This window comes from Panthera leo, chromosome B2 (assembly GCF_018350215.1).
Source record: "Panthera leo isolate Ple1 chromosome B2, P.leo_Ple1_pat1.1, whole genome shotgun sequence".
Taxonomy (NCBI): Eukaryota; Metazoa; Chordata; class Mammalia; order Carnivora; family Felidae; genus Panthera; species Panthera leo.
This window is the reverse complement of record NC_056683.1, coordinates 40477912-40505393: the sequence shown is the minus strand read 5'-3', so window position 1 is coordinate 40505393 and position 27482 is coordinate 40477912. Positions and strand designations below refer to the sequence as shown.

At 35.8% G+C, this 27482-nt stretch overlaps 1 protein-coding gene across 13 annotated transcripts in view; it reads right to left on the bottom strand.

The window, feature by feature from the left end:
• Window positions 1–27482, bottom strand: part of UBR2 (ubiquitin protein ligase E3 component n-recognin 2) — a 124503-nt gene that overhangs the window by 67801 nt on the left and 29220 nt on the right. For 11 of the 13 annotated variants that reach the window (XM_042938777.1, XM_042938775.1, XM_042938778.1 and 8 more), the window contains 6 exons: window positions 18746–18824; window positions 16758–16871; window positions 7954–8084; window positions 4972–5110; window positions 4408–4470; window positions 169–289 (listed from right to left, as the gene is read on the bottom strand). In XM_042938777.1, the coding sequence (XP_042794711.1) occupies window positions 169–289; window positions 4408–4470; window positions 4972–5110; window positions 7954–8084; window positions 16758–16871; window positions 18746–18824 (647 nt within the window). The remainder of the gene's footprint in view (window positions 1–168; window positions 290–4407; window positions 4471–4971; window positions 5111–7953; window positions 8085–16757; window positions 16872–18745; window positions 18825–27482) is intronic. The other 2 variants (XM_042938782.1, XM_042938783.1) reach the window with 2 other exon arrangements.

Below are 27482 nucleotides of genomic sequence, written 5' to 3'. Positions count from 1 at the left end.
GGACAGAATCCTTTGTATGCATATAAAAAATCCTGTGGATCAAAATATGGGAAATGTGGGTTTTTCTGTGCATAAAGATATTCTGAGATGGTATTTTAAAATGTGAAATTAAAGCAAGAAATTATTTCACTTGATTTTTTTTTCCCAAAATAGTTTTTTTGAACCTACCTGAATATCCAATAATACTTCCCAGCCAAGACAAAAGTTTCAAACCAAAATTCTGATGTGCCACAATAGACGAATGCATAACTTGAACTTTGAGTGGCTTTGTCTGTCTACTGGTATTTCTCTTAAAAAGAAATGGTAGAATGAAAAAACAAACTTAAAAAGGCTATCTTATAGAAAAAAGCTAATATTTTTATTTAATGAAACTACACTCTCATCATTATAGGAGAATTTTTCATGTATGTGTGTAAGAAAAATACCATTTGGCTTGCCTTACTCAGATCCTAATTTTCTAGAAAGAATCTTAGGATTCTTACAACAAAGTAAGAAGTTACAGCTTATGAGTAACCTGAATCTTTGGTCCTATATTTGAAAATCTGCCCCACCATTAGAATTTATTTAAAAGCTTACATTTGTTTTAGGTCTTTAATTTCTTAAATGCAATTACACGTTTATTTAAATAATTTGCTTTACTGCACAGAAGTGATGTTATTGATACTTCAAAAAAAAAAACTACAATTTCCAACGTAACTGTTTCTCAGTGTACAGTTCAGAAGTGTTAAGTACATTCACACTGTAGAGTAACCAATCCCCAGAACTCTCTTCATCTTGCAAAACCCAAACTCTATACCTACCAAACTCTAGAGGTATCATATAAACAGAATCATGCAATATTTATCTTTTTGTGACTGGCTTATTTCTCTAAGCATAACGTCCTCAAGGTTCATCCAGGTTGTATGTAGCATGTGTCAGAATCTTCTTCCTTTTTAAGGCTGAATGATATTCTATTGTATGTATATAGATTTTATTTTATCCATTCACCCATCAATAGACACTTGCGTTGCTTCTATCATTTGTCTATTGTGAATGATAATGCTGTTATGAACATAGCTGTGCAAATGTCTCTGAGCCTCTGCTTTCCATTCTTTTGTGTATATATCAGAAGTAAAACTGCTGGATTATATGGTAATTCTATTTTTTTTTAAAGGAACCACCATACAGTTTTCCATAGTGGCTGTACCATTTTACATTCCCACCGGCAGTGTGCACAAGGGTTGTAATTCGTCCATATCCCTACCAACACTTGCGATGTTGTGCTATTGTTTTTGTTTATAACGGCAATCCTAACGGGTTTCAGGTGGTATCTCATCATGGTTTTTATTTGCATTTCCCTAACGATTAGTAATGTTGAGCATGTTTCCGTATGTTTATTGGTAATTTATATACTTTCTTTGAAGAAATGTCTATTTAAGTCTAACACAATTTTTAATTTTTATTCCCCCTTCTCATTTTTTTGTTTGGAGCATCCTTCTACCCCAACTTCATTCCATCCCCATAACCCACATTAAGACAGTACATCTGGAGAAACGGGAACCCTCTTGCACTGTTGGTGGGAATGCAAACTGGTGCAGCCACTCTGGAAAACAGTGTGGAGGTTCCTTAAAAAATTAAAAATAGATCTACCCTATGACCCAACAATAGTACTGCTAGGAATTTACCCAAGGGATACAGGGGTGCTGATGCATAGGGGCACTTGTACCCCAATGTTTATAGCAGCACTCTCAACAATAGCCAAATTATGGGAAGTGTCTAAATGTCCATCAACTGATGAATGGGTAAAGAAATTGTGGTTTATATACACAATGGAATACTACTTGGCAATGAGAAAGAATGAAATCTGGCCTTTTGTAGCAACGTGGATGGAACTGGAGAGTGTTATGCTAAGTGAAATAAGTCATACAGAGAAAGACAGATACCATATGTTTTCACTCTTATGTGGATCCTGAGAAACTTAACAGAAGACCATGGGGGAGGGGAAGTAAAAAAAAAAAAAAAAAAGTTAGAGAGGGAGGGAGTCAAACCATAAGAGACTCTTAAAAACTGAGAACAATCTGAGGGTTAATGGGGGGTGGGAGGGAGGCGAGGGTGGGTGATGGGTATTGAGGAGGGCACCTGTTGTGATAAGCACTGGGTATTGTATGGAAACCAATTTGACAATAAATTTCATATTAAAAAAAAAGACAGTACATCTTTGCCTATTTTCTCTATCTCTATATATTATGTATGTATACATTTATAAAGATTTTTATTTGATTTATAAAAATGGGATACTATATATACTCTTGTGCATCTTTGCATTAACTGATTTTTTTTTTTGTTAATGACTCATGATATTCTGTGGTGTGGATTTATTCAAACATCCTCTAGAGAAGGACATTCATATTCCCTTTGTTTCAGTCTTCTGTTGACTCCAAAAAAAGCAGTACTGAACATCTTTGTACACACACTTCTAGTGCTTACATTTCTATGGGATAAATTCCTAGGAAAGGTAACTTTCATAGATGCTACTAGATTATTTTCTTAAAATGCTGTAGCAATTTAGTTTTACACAAGTATTCCTATTCTCTGCATCTCTGTCAGTAAGATATTTTATAACTCTAATTTCTCCATTCTGATGAGTATGAAATCTCCTTGTCATTTTACTGATTACTAACAAATGAGTCTCTTCATATACACTGACCGCCTAGATTTTCTCTCCTGTGACTGCCTTTTCATATCCTATGTCCAATTTTCTATTTTGTTCCTACTCGATAATCTATGAGTGCTCTGTTTATCCTAAACATTAAATGAAAAAAATTGGTAAAGGGTACGAATAGGAAATTCAAAGAAAACATAAATAAACATGAAGTAAGGTACTCAATAATTAAGGCAATGCAAACTTAATTGATGAGATGCCATTCATACACATTAAATTGGCAAAAGTTAAAAAATCTGACAACATACAGTTTTGACAAAGCTGTGGAGAAATGGGAACTCTCTATACACTGTTGGTGGGAATGTATATTAGTACCACTGTTTTGGAGACTAACTTGGCAAAATCTAATAAACATGAAAATGCTGATATCCTAACAACTCAGAAATTCCATTTCTTGGTATATACCCTACAGAAACCTTTGCATCTATGCAAGAAGGAGACAAAACAATGTCCATAAAAGGACTGTTAATGATGGGGGCAGGGGGGAATTATCCTAACTGTCCATCAGCAGGAGAACGGAAAAAGTATGGTAAAGTTATCAATGGAACACTTCACAGGTACATGCATCAACACACATAAATGTAGAACCAACACTGAAATGAAAAGTTGCAGTATAATACATCCAGTATGAAGCTTGTTATATAATGTTTAAAGGCCTCCAAATCAATACATATAATGTTGACAGATTTAATAAATGGAAGTATAGAGGCACACACAAGAATGAACAAATGAATTAATGAAAGTACTTATCCCTAGGGTAGGAGAAAAGGGAGCAAGATTAAAGGAATAATACTGGGTACTCTGTATTATTTTATTTACATAAAATTTTATTTACATAAAGTATGAGGAAATGTTGTATAATGTGGGCATACAGGTGTTTACTGTGTCATTTCTGTTTTTATCTGTATATTTAAAATATTTCACAATACACAAAATTATTTTTTAAAAGGACATTTACATAAAATGCATTTACATGAAATAGTTTAAAATAATTCTTACTTTTTAAAAATAAATATAAACATGGGAAATAGTTTTCTTTTAGAGAAATAATACACTAAGTGCTATTATATATGCAGCATACCTTGCTATAAGTTACCAAGAAACAACTTCCCTTGAATTCTAATCTTGGTGCTAAAGGCCAGTTTAAGTCCTAAAAAGTAACGTGACACCCTATCAAAAACAAAACAACAATGAAACACTTTCTAAGATGTCTCTGATAGAGAAATAGGAAGGCAGAAAATATATCTCATGTAAACATTCATTTTCTTTTTTTTTTTTTTTTTTTTTTAATTTTTTTTTTCAACGTTTATTTTATTTTTGGGACAGAGAGAGACAGAGCATGAACGGGGGAGGGACAGAGAGAGAGGGAGACACAGAATCGGAAACAGGCTCCAGGCTCCGAGCCATCAGCCCAGAGCCCGACGCGGGGCTCGAACTCACGGACCGTGAGATCGTGACCTGGCTGAAGTCGGACGCTTAACCGACTGCGCCACCCAGGCGCCCCTCATTTTCTATATTAATCTTACACAGCTTAAAAAAACTAGATAAAGCAATAATACAATGTTCGAGAAAATATTAAATATGACTTTTGGTTGATGCTGGCTTTACCTTCATGAAAGCAGAAAAATGCGTTCGTAAATGACAAAATACAGAACTAGTTTTAAATAAAAAAAATAATACTGTGGGCATGTTTCTAAATTACTTACCACAATTACTGATTTTGCTTGTTCACAATGCTGGAAATCTCCATATCGAACAGACCTACGTCCCTGGTAAATGAAAAAATTTTAAATTAACATGTAAAAATATTATATTCAGTAGTAAAACTGTTCAACCAGTAAACAAATAAACATATTTATGCATATAACAGTTCTGGCCAATTTTAATATTTATAACATTCATTCTATTCAATGATGAAAAGTAAATTAAAATATTTTCCTTCAAAACCATCCTAACATTTTCAAGCCATTAATAAGTATAGTTCCTTAAACAATACGACATTTATTCTTCTAGGCTGCTATACTTTCTATTTTCATAACTGACTATTTCTAATCACTGGGTAGAATGAGGACAACTGTATCTACATTTCCTCCTAAACTTTCTATGGAATAACAGATTACAGTAATACCCAGTATGTATTTGGGCCAATATTAAAATGAAATAAAAAAATAGACTAGACATATATACCTCTAACTCAATATTCCCAGAATAATTTATCTGTAATGAAAGTTCAATTTATTATCTGACATCAATATAATGAAATTACTTACATCTCGATCTACTGTAGTTGCAAAGCCAATGGCTTCTTTTTGTGTACAGTTAACAGCTTTCTGAAGGGTATAAATAACTTGTTCATAGGTATGCACCTCATCATTAAACAGCATGCAATAGTAGGTATCACTCTTCTCTCTGTGACATAAAACATTAATTATATATTATCTAATTGCATATTCTCTAGCTCCAGGCTGATTTAGTAAGAGCATACTTTGCTCTAGGGAATGTGCTAGGTACTGGGCACATATCTATGGCAAAGTCATCTGCGGTCCCCATGCTCTATGACATTACCATCTGATGGGGAAGATATATATTAGACATGTAATTCTAACTGAACTAGCTTTTATCAAGAAGAACAGAATGCTGCCGTTGGACAAAACAGGTCTGGGACTTCAGAGAAGAACTGCCACAGAAGTCATCTGACGCCTAAAGTCAGAATTGGCTATCAGTGGTTCTCAACTAGAGGCAATTCTCTGTCCCCCACAGAGGACTATTTGGCAATGTCTGGAGACATTTTTTGTTGTCATGACCAGGGCAGGAATGTCACTGGCATCTAGTGTATAAGGGCCAGGGATGCTGCTAAATATTCTACAATCCACTGGGCACCTGATGGGCTCAGTTGGAAGAGCATGTGACTCTTGACCTCAGGGTTGTGAGTTCGAGCCCCATGCTGGGGGTAGAGATTACTAAAAAAATAAATTAATAAAACAAAAAAATTCTACAATGCACTGGACAGCCCTTATAACAAAGAACTAATCTGGTCCTAAATGCCAACAGTTGAGAAACCTGGGCTAGAGGAGGGTGAATGCAAAGGTCCTGAGGTGGCAAAGGGAAGTATTAGGAACTGGAACACAGGGAGGGAGAAGATTAGGTTGGAGAGAGGCAGAAATCTTGAAGACCTTACAATGGAAATTGATATTGCCATTCTAAGGGCATTGAAGGATTTAAAATAGGAGATATAGTCAGATTTGCCTTAAAGTTCACTGTGCTACAGTGTGAATGAATCTTAAGGGACAAGAATAGATATGGCAGTTCAGTTAGGGAGGCCATGTTGCTGAATGATTAATTAATCTGGACTAGGATAGTAGTAATAGAGAGGAACAGAAGTAGAATGTTTTTTTTTTTAACACTTATTTATTTTTGAGACAGAGAGAGACAGAGCATGAACAGGGGAGGGTCAGAGAGAGAGGGAGACACAGAATCTGAAGCAGGCTCCAGGCTCTGAGCTGTCAGCACAGAGCCCCACACGGGGCTCGAACTCACGGACTGTGAGATCATGACCTTAGCCGAAGTCGGACGCTTAACCGACTAAGCCACCCAGGCAGGCCAGAAGTAGAATGGTTTGATGGAGGGAGAACCAGCTGGACTTGAAATCTAAATGGGTATAGGTGATTCAGGTTTCTGGGTAGTTTACTAACATGGGAAAACATTATAAAAGAAGCAAGTTAGATTCTTTTCCCTTATATATTGGTAGACTTGAACCTACAATGGAACAAAAAGGTAAAAACAAAACTCTTCTGAGGTGCCTGGGTGGCTCAGTCGGTTAAGTGTCTGACTTCGGCTCAGGTCATGATCTCACAGGTCATTGAGTTCAAGCCTTGCATCAGGCTCTGTGCTGACAGCTCAGAGCCTGGAGCCTGCTTCAGATTTTGTGTCTCCCTCTCTTTCTGCCCCTCCTCTGCTCTCACTGTCTCTATCTTTCTCAAAAATAAATAAACATTAAAAAAAATTAAAAAACAAAACTCTTCTATGCTCTAGGGTCTAAATTTGGGCTTTCGATCAATGGCTCCCAACTTGAAGTACAGGCACATCTTGTTTTATTGTGCTTTACAAATACTGTGGGGTTTTGTTTATTTGTTTTTACAAATTGAAGGTTTGTGGCAACCCTATGTTGAGCAAGCCTATCAATGCCATCTTTCCAACAGCATTTGCTCATGTCCCGTCTCTACATCACATTTTGGTAATTCTTACAATATTTCAAATTTTTTTTTAATCATTACTATATTTCTTATGGCGATTTGTGATCACTGATCTTTGATGTTACTATCCTAATTGTTTTGGGGCACTCGGAATCATATTCACATAAGATTGCAAACTTAATTGATAAATGTTGTGTGTGTTCTTACTGCTCCACCCACCAGCTGTTTCCCCGTCTGTCTTCCTCTCCTGGGGCCTCCCTGTTCCCTGAGACACAATATTGAAAGTAGGCCAATTAATAACCCTATAATGGCCTCTAAGTGTTCAAGTGAAAAAAGAGTCAGTTGATGTGGCGAACTTTATTGCAGTGGTCTGGACCCAACCTACAAAACCCACAAGGTACACCTGTATGGGAAGACAAGTTCCTGAGGTACCATTTTCAACATTTCCAAAAAGATACAGCTAACACCTTACTTTAAAAAAAAAAAAACAACCCACAACCTAATTATCCAGAATACTACTGAAAAGCAAAACAGAAACCAGCAATGTTCATCAGACCCTCACTTCAACTTGTAATCAACCTTAAATATGAATACAATTCCAACAATCTTGGTTAGATTTAAAGAGACTGTTGCTTGAGGCAAGCACATCACATGGAAAAGGAAGCCCTTAAAACAGCTATGGCCGAATCCAGCTCTCTGGTCACATGTTCGCAACCTCCTCAATAATCTAAGTACAAATGGTAAAAATATTGGAGTTACCAGTTTTATCACACGAAGAACAGAAAACTGCCTGTGCCTGAAACCAGGGGCAGAGCCCTGACATGGCTTAACTAAACCAATCAATTAACAGGGAGAAACCTCTACCAACTAAGTGGATCACACATATTTAAAAGCTATAAAATAAAAGAGTTGTTCTGTGGGAAAGTAATTATTACAAAAGAAAAGATTATGCTCTATCCTTCTATCCTTGCTCCAACTCAATTTGAGGAATTAGAATCAAAATGGTTAAAACTGAGTTTGAGCAAATACGAATATGAAGAATAAATGTGTCACACTTACACCATCTCTAAATCTGCTGGCAGTTCACTTTCTTTTTCCCAGGTTAGTATCTCGACTGCATATCGAAACATAATAGCAAAAATGTTGTAGGTTCTTGCTATCACATCTTCTGATAAATGCACAAGAGGATCCTGAAAGAACAGAAAAAAAAAAAAAAAAACAAAACGCAACCATCTTAAATGCACATTAATTCTCATCTTCCCTTACCTCAAAATACTAATGTAAACAGCTGGCTGATCTTCCAGCTTCGGCTTCTCTTCGGTTTGAGCCTGTACATTACATCCTACCAAATCCAGTTTCCTAAAACACTTTGTTCATAATGATCCCAATTACTGAATCAAAAACGTTCAATGGCACCCCAATGCCTAATGCATAAATCTAAACATTTTAGAATGGCATTCCAAGATCTTTAAAACTTAACATCAAACCATCTTTATGGCTTCGTATCCTCCTAATCCCAATTTCCAGAATAAACAAAGGAATGTTATCCAAGGGCAGACCAGCAATATTTAGTTTTACAGGTATGAAGGAGAGCCTGATTTTGAGGATTCTAAAGGGAAGAAATCAACAAAGTCTGAAAACTACCCCTTGATTCCCTTGTCTACTTTATTTCATCAGGGCACGTTGAGTATGCATGGAACAGGGAACTTTGCATCTTATACTTAACTGGGAGTATGTCACAAAATTTCTAGGTTATGTGAAAAAGTATTACTATAAACATACACTGAGTTTATCATACCTTTTAGGCAAAATGTTTTACACGATTTTAATCTTTATGCTTTATCTTAAATCTAAACATGTTATTTAGCTTAATGGCTAGTTAGTGTTCTATTCATTTCTCAAATAAGAAAATCAGTATGTTCCAACATCATAGAATAGGAATCAACACATTCTTGCAAATATACATGAAGGATACAGACATTTTTGCACATCCTCACCAAAGATAAGCCTAGTAGAACTGACACAAAACAAATGGAGAGGAGGAATAAAAAGAATGGGGGAAAAACAAGACAAAGATTCCTAAAGGAGATGGGTGTGGAGCTTGAAGAACAGAAGAAAAAGTAAGAAGAGTAAGAAGACTTTTCAAAGTCTCACAGCACTTTTTTAACCTACACAACTCTTCTCAATGGATTGCTTTATATGTCCCATGTAAGAAAATTTTTTTATCCTACCAGCATAGTTTATTTGACTATTTCTTATAGAGGCTAGAAATGATTAACATAGTGAAACAATCCATACAAAGAAGGAACCAAACTGGGGATTCATAAAAGTATGGGTATTAATAACAATATGAACCTCATGCTACACCAAAATAGAAAGTAGAAAATTCAGTTTCCTTGGTGATATTATCTTACAATTATTCCATTTCTCACAATTATGTCCCACGTTACAAGACATCAGAGGATGAAACAATTACAACAAACAAGATTTATAAGCACGGAACAGATCCTGAAAGAGAAATTGCTGCCAATTCTTGAGAATCCAGGCCAGTAGTGTTCAAACTGTTGTACAAAATCCCAGGACCTGGTAGAGCTGTTTCCTGTTTGAATTGTACATCAGTTTAAAAATATATAATTATCTGTATTTTAAAATAGTAATGTAAAAATATACTCTAAAATGTGTTATATTACATATTGGGGATCACCAACTGGTAACTTTGCTATTACATTGGCCAAATTTGGGGCAGGCCTAGGAATATGCTATTACATTGGCCAAATTTGGGGCAGGCCTAGGAATACAGATTTTTCTGCTATTTTTGGATACACATGTCAACTTCTTGAAAAATGATCACTGATTAAAAAGAATTATTTCTGCAGTGAAAGGATACTAGGCTGTGCAAGTCTACTCATATGTACAATAGTAAATTAAACACTAAGAAAGACTTCTGCTCAAATTGCTCTTATGAGAGCGTAAGTCAGTTGGAATGAGTAAATAAATGACCATCTCATCCTATGTTGTATTATCAACTATGACTAATAACTAGTTCTTTGAGTATGTTTATTTTAGAAAATACACATCTTTGTCAGTGAGTCAACTTGAGTTATTCTTCTTTCAAACCAGAAGAATACAAGGCATATTGTTAAAAAGATCATCTGTGCTTATGTTAGAAGGCAGTGGGGGTTATGGAAAACTAGTCTTTTATGTGATACACTACTATAATGTTTGAATTTTAAAAAATGTTGTTAATGTTTATTTATTTTTGGGAGAGAGAGAAAGAGACAGAGCATGAGCAGGGGAGGGACAGAGAGAAAGGGAGACACAGAATCCAAAGTAGGCTCCAGGGTCTGAGCTGTCAGCACAGAGCCCGACGTGGGGCTCAAACTCACGAACCTCAAGACCATGACCTGAGTCGAAGTTGGATGCCCAGTCGACTGAGCCACCTAGGTGCCCCATTGAATTTTTTTTAATGTAAGCATATACTGTCTTATAATAATAATTTTAACTCTTATCATACGCAAATAAGCTATGGATACGGAAAAATTACATTTCTCTATACTGCCCAACTAAAACTAGTAATAAACTAGAAATCAGTCATCAAAACAACCTCGCTTATTTCACAAGTTGACTTTCTAACAAGTAACTAATACACAATTCAACTTATAAAAAATAAATTCATTAATAATACCACTTTTAGTGACCACTGATAGGATAAAGATGTGGCATATGTATACAATGGAATTATTACTCAGCCATAAAAAAGAATAAAATCTTGCCATTTGAAACAATGTGTATGAATCTATAAGTTATAATGCTAAGTGAAGTAAGTCAGGCAGAGAAAGACAAATACCATATGATTTCACTCATATGTGGAATTTTTTTTTTTTTAAGTTTGAGAGAAAGAGAGAGAGCACAAGCAAGGGAGGGGTAGAGAGAGAGGAAGAGAGAGAGAGAATCCCAAGCAGTCTCCATGCTGTCAGCATGGAGCCAATACAGGGCTTGAACTCAGAAACCATGAGATCATGACCTGAGCTGAAACCAAGAGTCAGCCACTTAACTGACTGAGCCACCCAGGTGCCCCTCATATGTGGAATTTAAGAAACAACTGAACAAAGAAAAAAGGACAAACAAAAGACAGACTCTGAAATATAGGGAATCAAATTGTTAGTTACCAGAGGGGAAGTGGGTGGGGGGACATGTGAAAATAGGTGAAGGGGATTAAGAGTACACTTAATCATGAGGAGCACTGAGTAATGTGTAGGATTGTTGAAACACTATATGGCACACCTGAAGCTAATATAACACTGTATGCTAATTATACAGGAATAAAAAAATAATACCACTTTTATCTGTTACTATTAAGATTTTTAAATTAGACTTTTATTAAAAAAAAAGTCCACTGCTAAAAATTACTTTAAAAATCAGTGCAATGTAGCATCATCAACAATAGCCAAATTATGAAAGAAGCCCAAATGTCTATCCACTGGTGAATGGAAAAAATGCGGTATATGTATATGTATATGTATGCATGTGTGCGCGCACACGCGCACACACACACACACACTGGAATATTACTCAGCCATAAAAAAGAATGAAATCTTACCATTTGTAACAATGTGGATGGAGCTAGAGAGTATTATGCTAATGGAAATAAGTTAGTCAAAGACAAATACCATACGATTTCACTAACATGTAGAATTTAAGAAACAAAACAAATGAACAGGGGGCAGGAATAAAGACAGGCAAACCAAGAAACAGACTTTAAAAAAAAATTTTTTTTAAGTTTATTTACTTATTTTGAGAGAGACAGAGACAGCACAAGTGGGGAAGGGACAGAGAGACAGGGAGAGAGAAACCCAAGCAGGCTCTGTGCTGTCAACTGAGAGCCCAATGTGGGGCTCGAACTTACAAAATGTGAGATCATGACCTGAGCTGAAACCGGAGTCAGATGCTCAACTGACTGAGCCACCCAGGTGCCCCACCAAGAAACAGACTCTTAACCATAGAGAACAAACTGATGGTTACTAGAGAAGAGGTAGGTGAGGGATGGGGTAAATAGGTAATGAGTATTAAGGAGGACACTTGCTATGATGACCACTGGGTGTTGTATGTAAGTGATGAATCACTATGAATCACTAAAATCTATACCCGAAGCTAATATTCCACTGGCTAACTAACTGGAATTTAAATAAAAATTTGGAGAAAAAAATAAAATCAGGGCAATACACTGTTAAAGAGTTCCATTACTGGAGTTCAAATTACCATTAAGACGCTCTGGGTGGCACCTGGGTGGTTCAGTTGGTTAAGTGTCTGAGTCTTGATTTCAGTGAAGGTCATGATCTCATGGTTCGTGGGTTCGAGCCCCACATCGGGCTCTGTACTGACAGAGCTGAGCCTGCTTGGGATTCTCTCTCTGCCCCTCCCCTTCTCGCATTCTTGCATGTGCTCTCTCTCTCAAAATAAACTTAAAAAAAAAAAAAGACTTTGGGCAAGTTTTTAAATCTCTCTAAAACCCAAGCTTCTGTGGCTATAAAATCTCTGTAACAGCAGTACTTATCTAACAGGACTGTTCTGAGAATTAAATGAGATAAACAAAGTATAGTACTTGGTATAATTTTTAGCTATTAATAATCACAAATCTGCATTCATTTGAGATGAGAGCAGTATCGATAAGGGAAAATTTCAGGTAAAAAAAAGTCTTCACTGAGGTCGTTCATTCAGTGCATTAGTTACTGAATTAAATTTCATTCCAAAAAGGTTTTACAGCAACTTAAGAATACATCAGTGTAATGAGACAGTATTAAAAAAAATAGATGTACAAAGTGGGCAAAACCAGAATAAAGGTAGGAAAATTAGGTGATAATATGTTTACTGTAAAGGCAGATCATATAAATTTCCAAATAGCTACTACACACAGGCACTGTTTCCAAACATTTGGCTCTGTTTCCCAGAAGCCTCAACAAAAGGAAACGGAGTCAGTTACCAGACCCATAGCAAGAGAAACATAACACTTCCTAATGCAGAGACGGAAGAGAAACTTCTTATAGGTCCTATGAAGATGATCAAAAGAGACAGTCCAGACTCCCTACTTATCCCCATGCCCAAAGGGCCCATTGGAAACCTGGCTGGGCATTTACTGTTGCCACAGTGATGGGAGATGCTACTGCCAGTTAGTGAGTGGGAAATAAGTAAACACAATGCTTCTGACAGCATGTATCTGGGGTCAGCAAACTTTTCCTGTGAAGAGTCAGATACTAAGTCTTTTAGTTTTTGTAGTCTACAGGGTATTTGTTACAGCTGCTCAATTTTGCTGTTGCAGTGGAAAAGCAGTTATAGACAATGCACAATTAAAAATACCTGTGTTGCAGTACAGTTTTGTTTATAGACACCAAAATCTGAATTTCCTACCATTTTCACATGCCACAGACACCATCCTATTGATTTTTTCCAAATATTTAAAAATATAAAAACCATTCTTAGTTTATGATGGTGCCAGTAACGGGCCTCTATGGGGCCATAGTTTGCTGATCCCTGGCCTATATAACAACAACAAAAGTCCCATCCCAAATGCCAAGAGTTGAGAAGATCCATGGAACTGCTAAACATTATCCCTAGAGAAGTGTATTATCAAGTATATACTTGATAATATACAGGTATATTTTTTCCAACTTTTTTCTTAAGATGCAGGCTAAATGTATAATAAAAAATTACATTCAATAAAAACAATTCTATGACAGACTAAAAAAGTACATTGCAAATATTTTATAGCTTTCTTCCATTTTAAGCATAAAAGATAAAAAAAACCTAGATATATGTATAAATTTACTGAGTGGGGACCAGGAATGCTAAACAAAATGCTATTTTAAAAATAGCTTCTCTTACAGTTTTATCCTTGAGGACTTCATTTCTCTTAACTGAATTCTTAAATTGGAATTAAATGGCAGAGTGTGGAGGTTTATTCTCTGTCAAGTTGCTGCAGTATAGATTCTCCAGGCAGAACCATATAACTTAAGCCAGGCAGGCAATCTTGCTAACATCTTCCTAACAGGAAATTAACTCAAGTCGTCAATATTTGATAGCTACCCAACTTATGTACGAGTATAAAGTCAACAGAGTAACTGCAAGCAAATTTTATTCAAAAATTATTTTCAGTCTATCTGAAACAAAGATTAAAAGGTAACAAAAGTCCTAAGATTTTTCTAAGTAATTTATTGAGGTGAAATTCACAGAACAGAAACCTAACCATTTTAAAGTAAACTAATTGGTGGTATTTAGTACATTCATAATATTGTACCACTACCGCCTTTCTATAGTTCCAAAACATTTCTATTACTTCAAAGTAAAACCCCCTACCCATTAAGCAGTTTTTGCCATTCTCCCCTTCCCCAGCCCTTGGCAACCACCAGTGTGTGTTTTGTCTACAAGTTTACCTATTTTGGGTATTTTATATAAATGGAATCAGACAATACGTGTTCTTTTGTGTCTGGCTTCCTTCACTTAGAATAATGTTTCGGAGGTTCATCCAAGTTGTACCAGGGATCAGTATTTCATTCCTTTCTATGTCTGAGTAATAGTACGTTATCTGTACACCACAATTTGTCTATCCATTCATCTACTGATAGACATTACAGTTGATACTCATTTGAACACCTGCTTCCAGTGCTTTTGGGTATATACCTAACAGTGAAACTACAGGCTCATATGGCAATTCTATGTTTAATCTTTGGAGGAATAGTCAAACTGTTCCACGGCTCTGAATTATTTTGCATCCCCTTTAGGCATGTACCCTGCAGGGCTCCACTTTTTCTACATCTTCACCAACACATACATTCCTTTTTTTCTGATTATAGCCATCTTAGTGGGTGTGAAGTGGTTTCAATTTGCATTTCCCTAATAACTAATGATGCTGACTATGTTTTCATATGTTTGTTGGTCATATGTATTATATCTTCTTTGGAGAAATGTCTATTCAAGTCCTTTGCCCATTTTTGTGTTGTTTGTGGTTCTGTTGTTGAGTTGTAAGATATATACCCTGAATACAAAACCTTTCTCAGATACATTAAGTCCCCCCTTAGCCATGGTTTTGGTCACCACCAGGTCAGTTGGGAGACTGGAAGCAGATACTCTTTCTTCTGAGGCATGGTCAGAAGGTCAACAGTAGCCTAACTTTATGTCACAATGCCTATGGCCTTCACCTCACTTCATCTCAACAAAGTAGGCATTTTATCATCTCACATCATCACAAGAAAGGTAGGTACAGTACAATATTATGAGAGCAAGTGAGTGAGCGCTCACTCACCTAACTTCTATTATGATATACTGTTATAATTGTCCTATTTTATTATTAGTTATTACCAGTCTCTTACTGACAAAAAATTAGACTTTATAAATTAAACCTTATCATAGGTATGTATGAATAAGAAAAAAAATAGTATCTATAGGGTTCAGTACTATCCACAACTTCAGATATCAACAGGGGGTCTTGGAACACACCCTCCGTGGATAAGGTGGGACTACTGTATATGATTTGCAAATGTCTTCTCCCATAGTTTTATACCAGTCTTCATTTTTTTTTTTTTTTAATTTTTTTTAACGTTTATTTATTTTTGGGACAGAGAGAGACAGAGCATGAATGGGGGAGGGGCAGAGAGAGAGGGAGACACAGAATCGGAAGCAGGCTCCAGGCTCTGAGCCATCAGCCCAGAGCCTGACGCGGGGCTCGAACTCACGGACCGCGAGATTGTGACCTGAGCTGAAGTCGGACGCTTAACCGACGGAGCCACCCAGGCGCCCCCCAGTCTTCATTTTTTTAAATTAAAAGTACAGCTCTTTTTGTCAAATATTTGTCTTGTATTTTTACAAATGGAAATCCAATCCAATATATAAAAGAGATAAAAATGGAGCTCCTCCAATAGAAGTGGAGAAATCTGAAACTCTAATCACTGGGTGTCTGTTGCAAATCCTACACCACATTTGCGTTACACGAGGCAAATGAAACACAAAGTATATGTTTTTCATAGCACTCAATCATTTCACACAAATTTTAATCTGTCCTAAGCACAGTGGAACACAGTCTAAAAGACTCTGTCCTGCACCATAAAGTGCAGGTCAAATATTTGAGACTTGTAAGGTATGAGGACCAGGAAGTACTATTAATGTTCACTTGCCCCAAATCTGTAGCAGAGCTGCTAACGATGCATAAGTACTTTGAATGTATCTACTTCTCTATCATTTAAAAATAAAATCTGAAATGAGGGTGTTGAATCAAACATCAAACTGTCAGAAATAGCAGCAGAGATTTAAGTATTTATTTAGTAAGAGCCTACTATATCATTACAAATATCATTTAGAGAAAATAATGCAGAATCAAGAATTTTAAAAAGCACATATTTACAGCTGGAGTGACTGTAATTTGTACTTTGCTATTTATACTTGGTCTCATCACATATCCAATGACACTGATATGCCAGATGGTGATTAGAATTGGCTCCCACGTATAGTTACAGAAAAGAAGGGTACCTGGCCTACAAAATCTTAGTCACAACACAAATATACAAAAAACAACAAAATTAATCTATACACATAGGAAAAATAATCTTTCAGTAATAAATGAGGACTTAAAACAAAACCTCAAATAGAAGTCCAAATTAAATTAAACTTCCAGAATGACAAGTGAGTACTAATAGCAACGGTATGACATCCATAAAATGTAAAAGACCTTTCAAAGTAGGTCTAGTCACTGGTAAGAGCGACAGGACTATTTTGCTTATTCATTTCTCATAACCTAGTTCCTATGTCTGAAAATATTTCAAACTTGTGGTTAAAACAGTATTTCCTTAAAAACAACTTTGTGAAAACGTTTTTACCTCTTCTTCCTCAATTTCAGAGGTGTTAAGTTCATGTTTTTGACAGTAAGGACCCTCTTTCCAAGCTTCAGTATCACCACAGTCACAGAAACCTCCACCTCCTGACGTTGTCATCTTGAAAAAAAATTGTAAAGTATCTTGTCAATAAGTATTTACTGAGGGCTATCAGATTATAAATGAGAATAGCAAGTGCTAAGGAAATAACATCGCTAAAATGTTTCATTTCTTTTGAGGAGTAAAATGAAATAAAATGCCAAACCTCTTGATGTTTTAAAGCTTAAATAAGCCTAAATTAAGTGATTCTGAAATCACTTAATCAAACTAGCTGAAATAAGCTACTTTGTAGTGTCTAGTCTAGTTTAAAGAGGTAAAATGTGCCTACCTACATGACTTCCTTAATTAGGAAAACCAACAGGGTTTTCCTGCTGGGCTTTGGTACAATGTTGGTATTAATGTCACCTGGTTACAGTGCTCTAATGTAATATAACAGATTCAAGAGCTGTAAAGACTACTATGGTTATTTTTCCCTAGAAGATTGTTGCATCTGATAAGAGAAAGTCACCAACAAAACCTACAGAAATAGTTTGTTTTTCTTTTTCTAACACCCTCTAAATAGCATTCTTGGACAAGGAAAGCAGCTCAGGAAATGTAAAGTGGATTGTCTGGTCAGAAAAGGTTTTCACCATCTGCAGGGTTCAAGAATTATTCATACTTCCCTAAGATATGGCAATGATTCAAGGAATCTAGCAAGATACAACTCATTAATTATAGGAAACTCTACCTTAAAAAAATACTGCACGAGAGAGTTTTAGGAGTGGGTATTTGCTGCAAATTTCAGAACGAGCCCTATTACATACTGTCCAAAGAAAGTATCTGTTATATATAAAAATATAATTAATGTAAATCCACAAGTGACAATTATTCCCAGGGGCTGCAGGGATATATGCCAAAACACAAACAAACAAACAAAAAAACCCCACAAAAAACCCACAAACCATGAGGAGGCAGCCATTTGGAAAATGATAACCCTATAGTTTTTATTCTTCTTCTGGTTACCCGAGATATAGATAGAACAGCTTAAAGAAAACTGGGATTCTCTTACTGACTTCTGAAAATAAAAACATACAAAGACACAAGGGGTCTTAATTTTGTAGCTGCTTTAGTTCATTATTAGCAATACTCGGGTAGAGTGAAAAAAAACAAACAGGAGGAAAAGTCCTGAGCCAACAGGGCTCCTGAATTAATAATAAGATTGCAATATTCCCTCTACTATTTCATTTGAGGGTGAAAAGTTCCAGCTACTAACACTTCCTTAACTTTTGAATGCTCACGGCTTTGCCTTCAATTTCTAGTAGAGGAACCAGGACAGGCTTAGGACAGGCTTAGCATAAACTGTCTTTGTTCATATCCTTGATTTAAAAGCAAACATACCTGACTTTTTGCAAAGTACTGACTGCATTATAGCAGTAGAAAAATAATAAAATAGGTGGGTCTTATGTTCTGGAGTTGGGCCCTCTTCCGCGATGTAGTAGATGCCTCTTTAATATTAAGAAATGACAAATCTTCTGTAGACAATGACCAACAAAGCATTTCTTAAATGTATAATCCTGACACTTCCTTACTCCTTTTCACCCATGTCCTTCCCTTTCCTTTACCTCTCATCTTTATCCTCTAATTTTTGATAACCTTCTGCATAAACCTAGAATTATGAAGATAATAAACAATAAGAAAATAGCAAAACAAACTAGCTGAAAAGCAATATGCAGGAGCTGATATCTGTGCTGTCTTTCCTAAACCATGTATTCAGGAAGCCTGGATTCATAATTCATTTCTACACTGCTATCATATGTTTAATGGTGTTAAAACAACACATTTCTTAAACCAGTCTCCCCCATTTTAGTGTTAAATCTTGGAATTTAAAAAAGACAGAAAAGGTATCTAATATAAAATTTAATAGTGGGTATGGTTATTATCTGGGCATTACTAACCCTATATCGATGGTCTCTGTGAATACTTCCCAAAAAGCACTCCATGCATAAAACACAAGTTGGATCAACTGCACAGTCTCTGTAAAGTTAAAGAAAAAAAAAATCAGAGTGTCATAAAATAACTGTATATATCACAACATAATATTTCAATTGGAATCCATCCTAGAAGAGCCAGAATAGGGAAGTGCTTTGGTGTTAGAAGGAAATATTATTCTCAAAGATCTGTGAGATCTTTGAGCAATGAAGTCAGCTTAAGAACCTGCTTCTCATTCTGGATATGTAGATGTGTAGATCTCACACTAGATTTGGGGATATCAAATTCCCATTTCATTTCAGTCGTTTCATTTCCTTTCATCATACTGCCAGCTAGACACATTTACAGATCATATCCTACACAAAAGAATCCCTACACTTCCATGAAATGAGATGGGGAGTTAGGAACATCTTTAAATTTCACCTTAGCCTAGTTCCTGTATCCTGATAGGCAACCATTCTACTGTGCTTATTGTGTGCCCTTTTAGTTGTATGTGTTTTTGCAAAATGTATTTGAGTGCATGTATTTTTTTTTTTTTTTTTTTGGTGCAAAAAGGTGATTTTATTAAAGCACAGGACAGGACCCGTGTTGGCAGGAAAAGCTGCCTGAGTGCATGTATTTTTAATGCATGTTAACTCTCATTGTGTTATATATCTCATCGTTACATTTACACGTCTGTAACATAATCCATTCATTTTGTATGTGTACATCTGATTTGCTGTTTCCAATGGCTACATAGTATGCTATGTCATGTACCCAAAATATTTTCTCTCTCTACTCTCCCTGCACTGGACACCTGGACAACCTCCAATGCCTTTCTACTATACAATGCTGTAATAAGCATCGTGTAAATGTTCTCTTAACAGATATGTCTGCGACGTTCTTTGGCATATAAACTCAAGAGCAGAATTTCTGGGTCATAATTCATGTTAAGTTCTTATTCTGAGTGCCATGCTACAGTCCAGAGTGGCTACATACCCCCATCAGTGTATGAGGGTTTTTATAGCCCTGCATCTTCATCAGCATTTGGTTTTATCTGGTTTTCTAATATGTGCAAGGCCAACATATTTGAAATAATGTCATATTGTTTTAATCTGCATGTCCCTGGTCGCTAGTATCTTTGAGCAACTCTTTATATGCTTATTACTTTTGGGGCTTCCTTTTCTATAAATTGTCTTTGCCCATTTTTCTGCTGGGATTGCTTTCTTTTATCTTATTTGCAGAATCTAATCTAAAGGATAATGGCACCTGGCAATATTAAACATTGCAAATATTGTCTCCTGTTTGTCACTTGTGTATTAATTTTGCTTATGGGGTCCTTTGTTAAATAGTACTACCTATTCTGATGCAATTAAATTCACATACACACACATGCAATTGGTTTGTACTGTGAGGTTTTAGGAAGTTCTTTCCCCAACCCCAAGTCACAAAAATATTCCTCTTTTTCTTCTATTCATCTTTTGGTTTTATCTTCCACATTTAGGTGGAATACAACTGTACCTTTGTATATCATGTAGAATAAGGTTTTATTTCTCAATATATACTGAGCTATTTTTTTCCAACACCATCTACTAAATGATTTAACTTTTATCTATTGGTTATGGGGTCATCTTTATAAAGCTCCCACATCTCCTTTGGTCTATAAGCTCTCTAATATGTGTCAGTGATTTATTTGTTCTTACACCATGCCAAACTGTATTACTATGGCTTTGTAGTAGGTCTTAATATCTGGCAGGTTAAGTTCCCTTTTATTCTCTTTCGAAAATGCTGGCTCAGCTATTCACAAACTCTTCTTTATTCTTCGACACATTACTGAGGATAAGTGTATAGAGTGCCTCAAAAATATCCAGCTAAAATTTTGACAGAGATTACTTAGAATTTATTGATAAGCTTCAAGAGTAAGAACATCATTATAAGAGTAAATTATCACATCCATGATTCTTTCTTAAGTCTTTTACTGAAGTTGTAAAGTTTTCTTTATATGAATCCTTATATTCTTGATTAGACTAATATCTAGGTACTCTCTAGGTTTTATTTTAAATAAGTATTTTTTCAAAATCTCATTTTCTAGGCAGTCTCTCCTTTGCTGTCCTGCCCACTGCTCCCTTGTGGTGTATTCAATAAACTTCCAATCTCCTTTAAAAAAAAAAACAACTCATTTTCTAGTTGCTTAAGGATGATGAAAAGAAACAGTATTGATTTTTAGTATCCTTGATGAACTCAAGGCAGTTCTAATAGTTTGTTGATTCTGTTTTGTTTTCTCCCGGAGTAAGTGAGTATACAGCCTGTATGTAATGACAATTTTCTCTTTCCTTACAATCTTTACACCGTTTTGTTTTTCTTCTTTTATGCTGTTGACAAGAACCTCCAGTAATATATTAAACAGCAGTAATAGTAGGCATCTTCGCCTTACTTTAAATATTAAAGTAAAACATCTCTAAAGGGTATCCATTAGTATTATGTTCCCAGTAGGTTTACAAAGAAAGTGCTCTTCTACAAAAAAATCAGGAATATATCTTGCCTTTCCTATATAAACTTCAAGCTAATCAAAGGAATGAGGAGGGACTGTTTTTCTTCTATAGAAGACAAGCTAACAGACAAAAAACTAAGAATATTTTTCTACCCCCTCATAAAAAATAATGATCTAGACAACAAGCATCAGTGACTGCTAAAACATTAGATAAAAAGGATAACGAAGACCTTTATAATGGTTGCATCTGCAAGATACCTAAACCCACTGATCATCTTAAACAAAAAAACCAGACAAGCATAATGTGCTTCCTGACATGAAGAATTAAGAAGTTACACATCAGTATTCATGAAGTTAGTATTCATACCCCCCTCCAATACTACATAACAATTTAATTATGCCTAAATACCTGTTCAGAGGAAATACAGGGCATAAAGAAACATGTTAAGCAACACCATGGGGACACAACAAACAAATCCAGAATGTGGAAAATTCCACAGAACAAATGACCCATTTTCTTAGGGACATAACTGGAAAAGAAAAGAAAAGGGAAAAAAAAAAAAAAAAAAAAAAAGAGGGAGAGAAGCTATTACAGATTAAAAGAAAAAATGAGGAATAACAGCCAAATGCAAGTGTGAACTTTGAATCCACATTTATGAGTCAATCAGGACAATTTCCACTCAGGCTAGATATTAGACAATGTTAAGGAATTAGTGTTAATTTTTTAGGATGTTAATCGTTGTAGAGAAAAAAAGCTATATTCTGAGGACTCATAAGAAGACATGCAGTCTGGAATTTGCTTTAAAATAATCCGGCAGGGCAAGAAAAAAAAGTGTGTGTGTGTATACGTGTGTGTATAAAAAGAGTTGCCATATTATTGGTGATTGCTGAAGCTGAGCAATGAGTACATGTCAGATCTATAACATCATTCACTCTATTTTTAATATGTTTGAAAATGTCCATAATAAAGCTTCTAAAAATCTAACACCCAAATATTCAATAGTTTTATATATACTTTGCTCAGAATTTATATCATAAACAATTACTGAAGTTTATAAAATGCTTTATAGAATCAAATCAGGAAAACATTTTTTTCTTCTCTCAACTATTAAAATGGTGAATTACATTAATAATTGTTTTAAAGATGAACTGTCTGGATTCCTGAACTAAACACCATTTGATTACGATGCATCACTCTTCTAGAATATTCTTAGATGCAGACAAGCTGATATTTTATTCAGGATCCTTTCAGCTACATTAATGAAAAAAACGGTTTTATGTCTTGAATTTATCAGGGATTGAAATCAAGATTATATTAGCCTCATGAAGAGTTAAGGCAGTTTTCACTCTTTTTCCATTTTCTGTAGTAACTTGTGTAAGAGAGGAATTTTCCTTTGAAATTGTTAGAACTTACCTATAAAGTCATCTAGGTATGGGGTTTGTGGGAGGGAAGATATTTGATTACCATTCTAATGTTTCTCATACTGTATTCAAGTTGCCTATCATTTTTCTATGAATTTATCCATTTCATCTAGGTTTTTAAAATTTTTGAAGAACTTAGTTGTTCATAATTCTCATATTTCAAAGGTTAACAAACTTTCTTGGTTCATGGCACCTTCAGTGTCTCTATATTTCTTTTTTTTCAGGGTACCCTTTGACTAAAAGAAACATGTAATTGTTCTGCTCATCAAATAGACTCAAACAACTTAGTACCTATTGGGTACTAGACAATTTTTCAACTCCTAGAATCAAATTGTGGACACTGCAACCTTCATTGCCTGTTCCACGAAGTATCTGCTTCCAATCACAGCAATGTAGAGGACCTAGCTTGGCAAGATATGATATCATCAAAAGAAACGCAGTATGATTTTCAATTTTCATTTTGAATCTTATGTACTACATTCTCTTTTTCTTACTCAGTCTTGCAAGAAAAATGGCATAACAATTCCAGAGTCAGTACATCTTTTTTTAATTAAAAAAAATTTTTTTAACATTTATTTATTATTGAGAGACAGAGAGAGACAGAGCGTGAGCAGGGGAGGGGCAGAGAGAGAGGGAGACACAGAATCTGAAGCAGGCTCCAGGATCTGAGCTGTCGGCACAGAGCCCCGACATAGGGCTCGAACTCACAAACTGTGAGATCATGACCTGAGCCGAAGTCGGACGCCACCCAGGCGCCCTGAGAGTCAGTACATCTTTTATCTTCTGAACTTTTTCTCTTCTTCTTTTTCCTTTGAGTATACTCAATTGTTCTTCTAACTTACTGAGCTCAATGTTTACCCTGTATATTTTTATTTTTTGTCTCTGAAATAATTTTACTCATAAAGTTGCAAAAATAGTACAGAGTTCCTTTATACCCTTACCAAATTTTTCCCAAGGTTAACAATACAAAGAAATTAATATTGGCACAGTATTATGAACTACAGCCCTTATTCAAAAGTCATCAGTTTTCCCACTATGATCCTTTTTTCTCTCTCAGGATACAATACAGGATCCCACATTGCATTAGACGTCATGTTTCCTTAGTCTCCTCCAAGTTCTAACAGCTCCTCAGTCTTTTCTCCATTTTTGTGACCATAACCTTTTGAAGAGTACTTGTCACAGTTATTTTGCAGAGGTCACACAATTTGGGTTTGACGTTTTCACGATTAGATTGAGTTATGCATTTCTGGCAAGAATACCACAGAAGTGATGTCACAGAAGTGGTGCTTTGCCCTTCTCAGTACATCAAACAGGGGGCACATGATGCTGATTCGATAGGTCTTAGTACTGGTGGCGTTAACATTGCTTACTTTGTTAAGGTGGTGTCTGTCAGATTTCTTCACTACAAAGTTACTATTGTATCTTTTGCAACTAAATCTATTTGGGGAGAGATACTTTGAGACTATGCAAATAGTCTATTTCTCAAACTTTCAGCCACTCGTTTTAGCATCAACCAATGGATCTTGTCTACAATTACTGCTGTGTTATTTGCCTAATGGTGACTTTCTATTTCCCTCCTTCCTATTTTATTAATTGTAATTTTCAGTATGGAAAAACTACTGAAAACATCCCTTCTCTCCCATTTATTTATTTATTTATGCAAATACTTAGTTATATCAGTGTGCTCACTGCTTCAGGAGTTCCATTGTTTCTAGGCCCTTTCAGCAGACAGAGCCAGGAATGATAGGTGTGTACAGCCTTTTTAAAAAATCATTTTATTTTTCTTTTTTTCATCATGATAAGTGTACTCTTTAATTCCCATCACCTATTTCCCCTATCCCCCACCAACTTACCCTTTGGTAACCCATCAGTTTGTTCTCTACAGTTAAGAGTCTGTTTCTGGGGCACCTGGGTAGCTTAGTTGGTTGAGCCTTGGATTCATGGTCTCGGCTCAAGTCATGATCTCACAGTCTGTGGGATCGAGCTCTGAGCTGGGTTCCGTGCTGACAGCATGAAGCCTGCTTGGGATTCTTTCTCCCTCTCTCTCTGCCCCTCCCCTGCTATCTCTTGCTCAAAATAAATAAGCTTAAAAAAAAAAAAAAGTCTGTTTCTCGGTTTGTCTATTTTCTTCCTTTGCTTGTATTTTAAATTCCGTATGAGTGAGATCATATGGTATGTCTTTCTCTGACTGACTTATTTCACTTAGCATTATACTCTTTAGCTCTATCCATATTGTTGCAAATGGCAAGATTTCATTCCGTTTTATGGCTGAATAATATTCCATTGTGTAATATATACCACGTCTTTTTAAAAAAATTTTTTAAATGTTTATTTTTGAGGGGGGGGGGCAAAGTGCGAGTGGTGGAGGGGGCAGAAAGAGAGGGAGACACAGAATCCAAAGTAGGCTCCAGCCTCTGAGCTGTCAGCACAGAACCTGACGTGGGGCTCAAACTCATGAACTGCGAGACCATGACCTGAGACGAAGTTGGATGCTTAACTGACTGAGCCACTCAGGCACCCCATATACCACATCTTCTTTACCTGCTCATCTATCAATGGACACTTGGACGGCCTCCATAGTTTGGCTATTGTGAATAATGCTGCAATAAAAATACGGAGCATATATCCCTTTGAATTAGTGTTTTTGTATTTTGGGGGTAAATATCCAGTGGTGTGATTACTGGATCACAGGTTAGTTCTATTATTTTTAATATTTTGAGGAACCTCAATATCATTTTCCATAGTGGCTGCATTCCCACCAACAGTGTATGAGGGTTCCTTTCTCTCCATGTCCTCAATAATACTTGGTTGTTTCTTGTTTTGATTTTAGCCATTCTGACAGGTTTATGGTGGTATCTCACTGCAATTTTAATTTACATTTCCCTGATGATGAGTGATGTTGAGCATCTTTTCATGTGTCTATTGGCCCCATCGGTCTATCTTCTTTGGAGAAATGTCTGTTCGTGTCTTTGCCCATTTTTTAACTGGATTATTTGTTTTTTAGGTATTCAGTATATCAGTTCTTTATATATTTTGGATACTAACCCTTTATCAGATAAGTCATTTGCAAATATTTTCTCTCATTCAGAAGACTGTCTTCTAGCTTTACTGATTGTTTCTTTCATTGCACAGAAAATTTTTACTTTGATGTAGTCCCAACAGTTTATTTTTGCTTTTATTTCCCACGCCTCAGGAGACATATCTAGAAAAATGTTGCTATGGCCAATGTCAGAGAGATTACTGCCTGTGCTTTCTTCAAGGATTTTTCTGGTTTCAGATCTCACATTTAGGTCTTTAATAAATTTTGAATTTATTTCTGTGTATGATGAAAGAAAAGTGATCCTCTTTTTCCAACACCATTCATTGAAGAGACTGTCTTTTCCTATTGTATATTCATTCCTCCTTTGTTGAGGATTAACTGACCATATAGTTGTGGGTTTATTTCTGGGTTTTCTATTCTGTTCCATTGCTCTATGTGTCTATTTATGCCAGTACCATACTGTTTTAATTACTACCGCTTTGTAATACAACTTGAAATCTGGAATTGTGATGCCTCCATTTTTGTTTTTCTTAGGGCTTGAACTCACAACCCTAAGATCAAGGGTCACATGCTCTTCCAATTAAGCCAGCCAGGCACCCCTCCATTTCTTCTAAGTTGTCCAATTTGTTGGCATATAGGTTTTCATAATATTCTGTAAAAACTGTTTGTATTTCTATGGTGTTGGTTGTTATTTCTTTTACTAGTGACTTTGTTATTTGGGTCTTCTCTCTTTAAATAAATCTTGCTAGAGGTTTATCAATTTTGTTGATCTTTTCAAAGAACCACATCCTGGTTTCACTGATCTGTTCTATTTGGTTTTTTTGTTTCTATATCATTTATTTCTGCTCTAATCTTTATTATTTCCCTCCTTTGGGTTTGAATTTTGTTTGTTTTCCAGCTCCTTTAGGTGTAAGGTTCGGTTGTGTATTTAAGATTTTTCTTGCTTCTTGAGGTAGGCCTGTGTTGGTATAAACTTCCCTCTTAGAACTACTTTTGCTGCATCCCAAAGATTTTGGATTGTTGTGTTTTCATTTTCATTTATTTCCACTGTATTGGCTATCTTTATTTTTTCTTAGCAAATAATTTAAAGGTATATATATCCTTCTAAATACTCCTTTAGCTATGTCCCAAAAATTTCAACACACAATGTTTCTATCATTCAGTTCCATTTCTAAATTTCCTTAGTGATTTCAGTGATATCTGTTTACTTAACATTAGCAATGTTAGTTTCTAAACATACTTAACCTACCCTTTTGCTGTTTCTAATTTTAACTATAGTGGGAGAACAATCTGTACAGCTCTGAGCTGGGAATTAACTGAAGTTTCCCTTAAGGCCAAATACACAGATTGCTTTTTAATTTTTTTTTAATGTTTTATTTATTTTTGAGAGAGAGACAGGGTGCGAGTGGGGGAGGGGCAGAGAGCGAGGGAGACAGAGAATCCGAAGCAGGCTCCAGGCTCTGAACCGTGAGCACAGAACCTGATGCGGAGCTCGAACCCATGAACCATGAGATCATGACCTGAGCCGAAGTCGGACGCTTAACCAACTGAGCCACCCAAGCACCCTTATACAGATTGCTTTTTAAAAATTGAGATGTAACTCACATACAATTCATCTTTTCAAAAGTGTCCAACTTAGGGCACCTGGTTGGCTCAGTCAGTAGAACATGTTACTCTTGATCTTGGGGTCATGAATTCAAGCCCTACGGTGACCGCAGGGCTTATGTTAAAAAAACAAAACAAAACAATGCAATGGCTTGTTAAGAAAAAA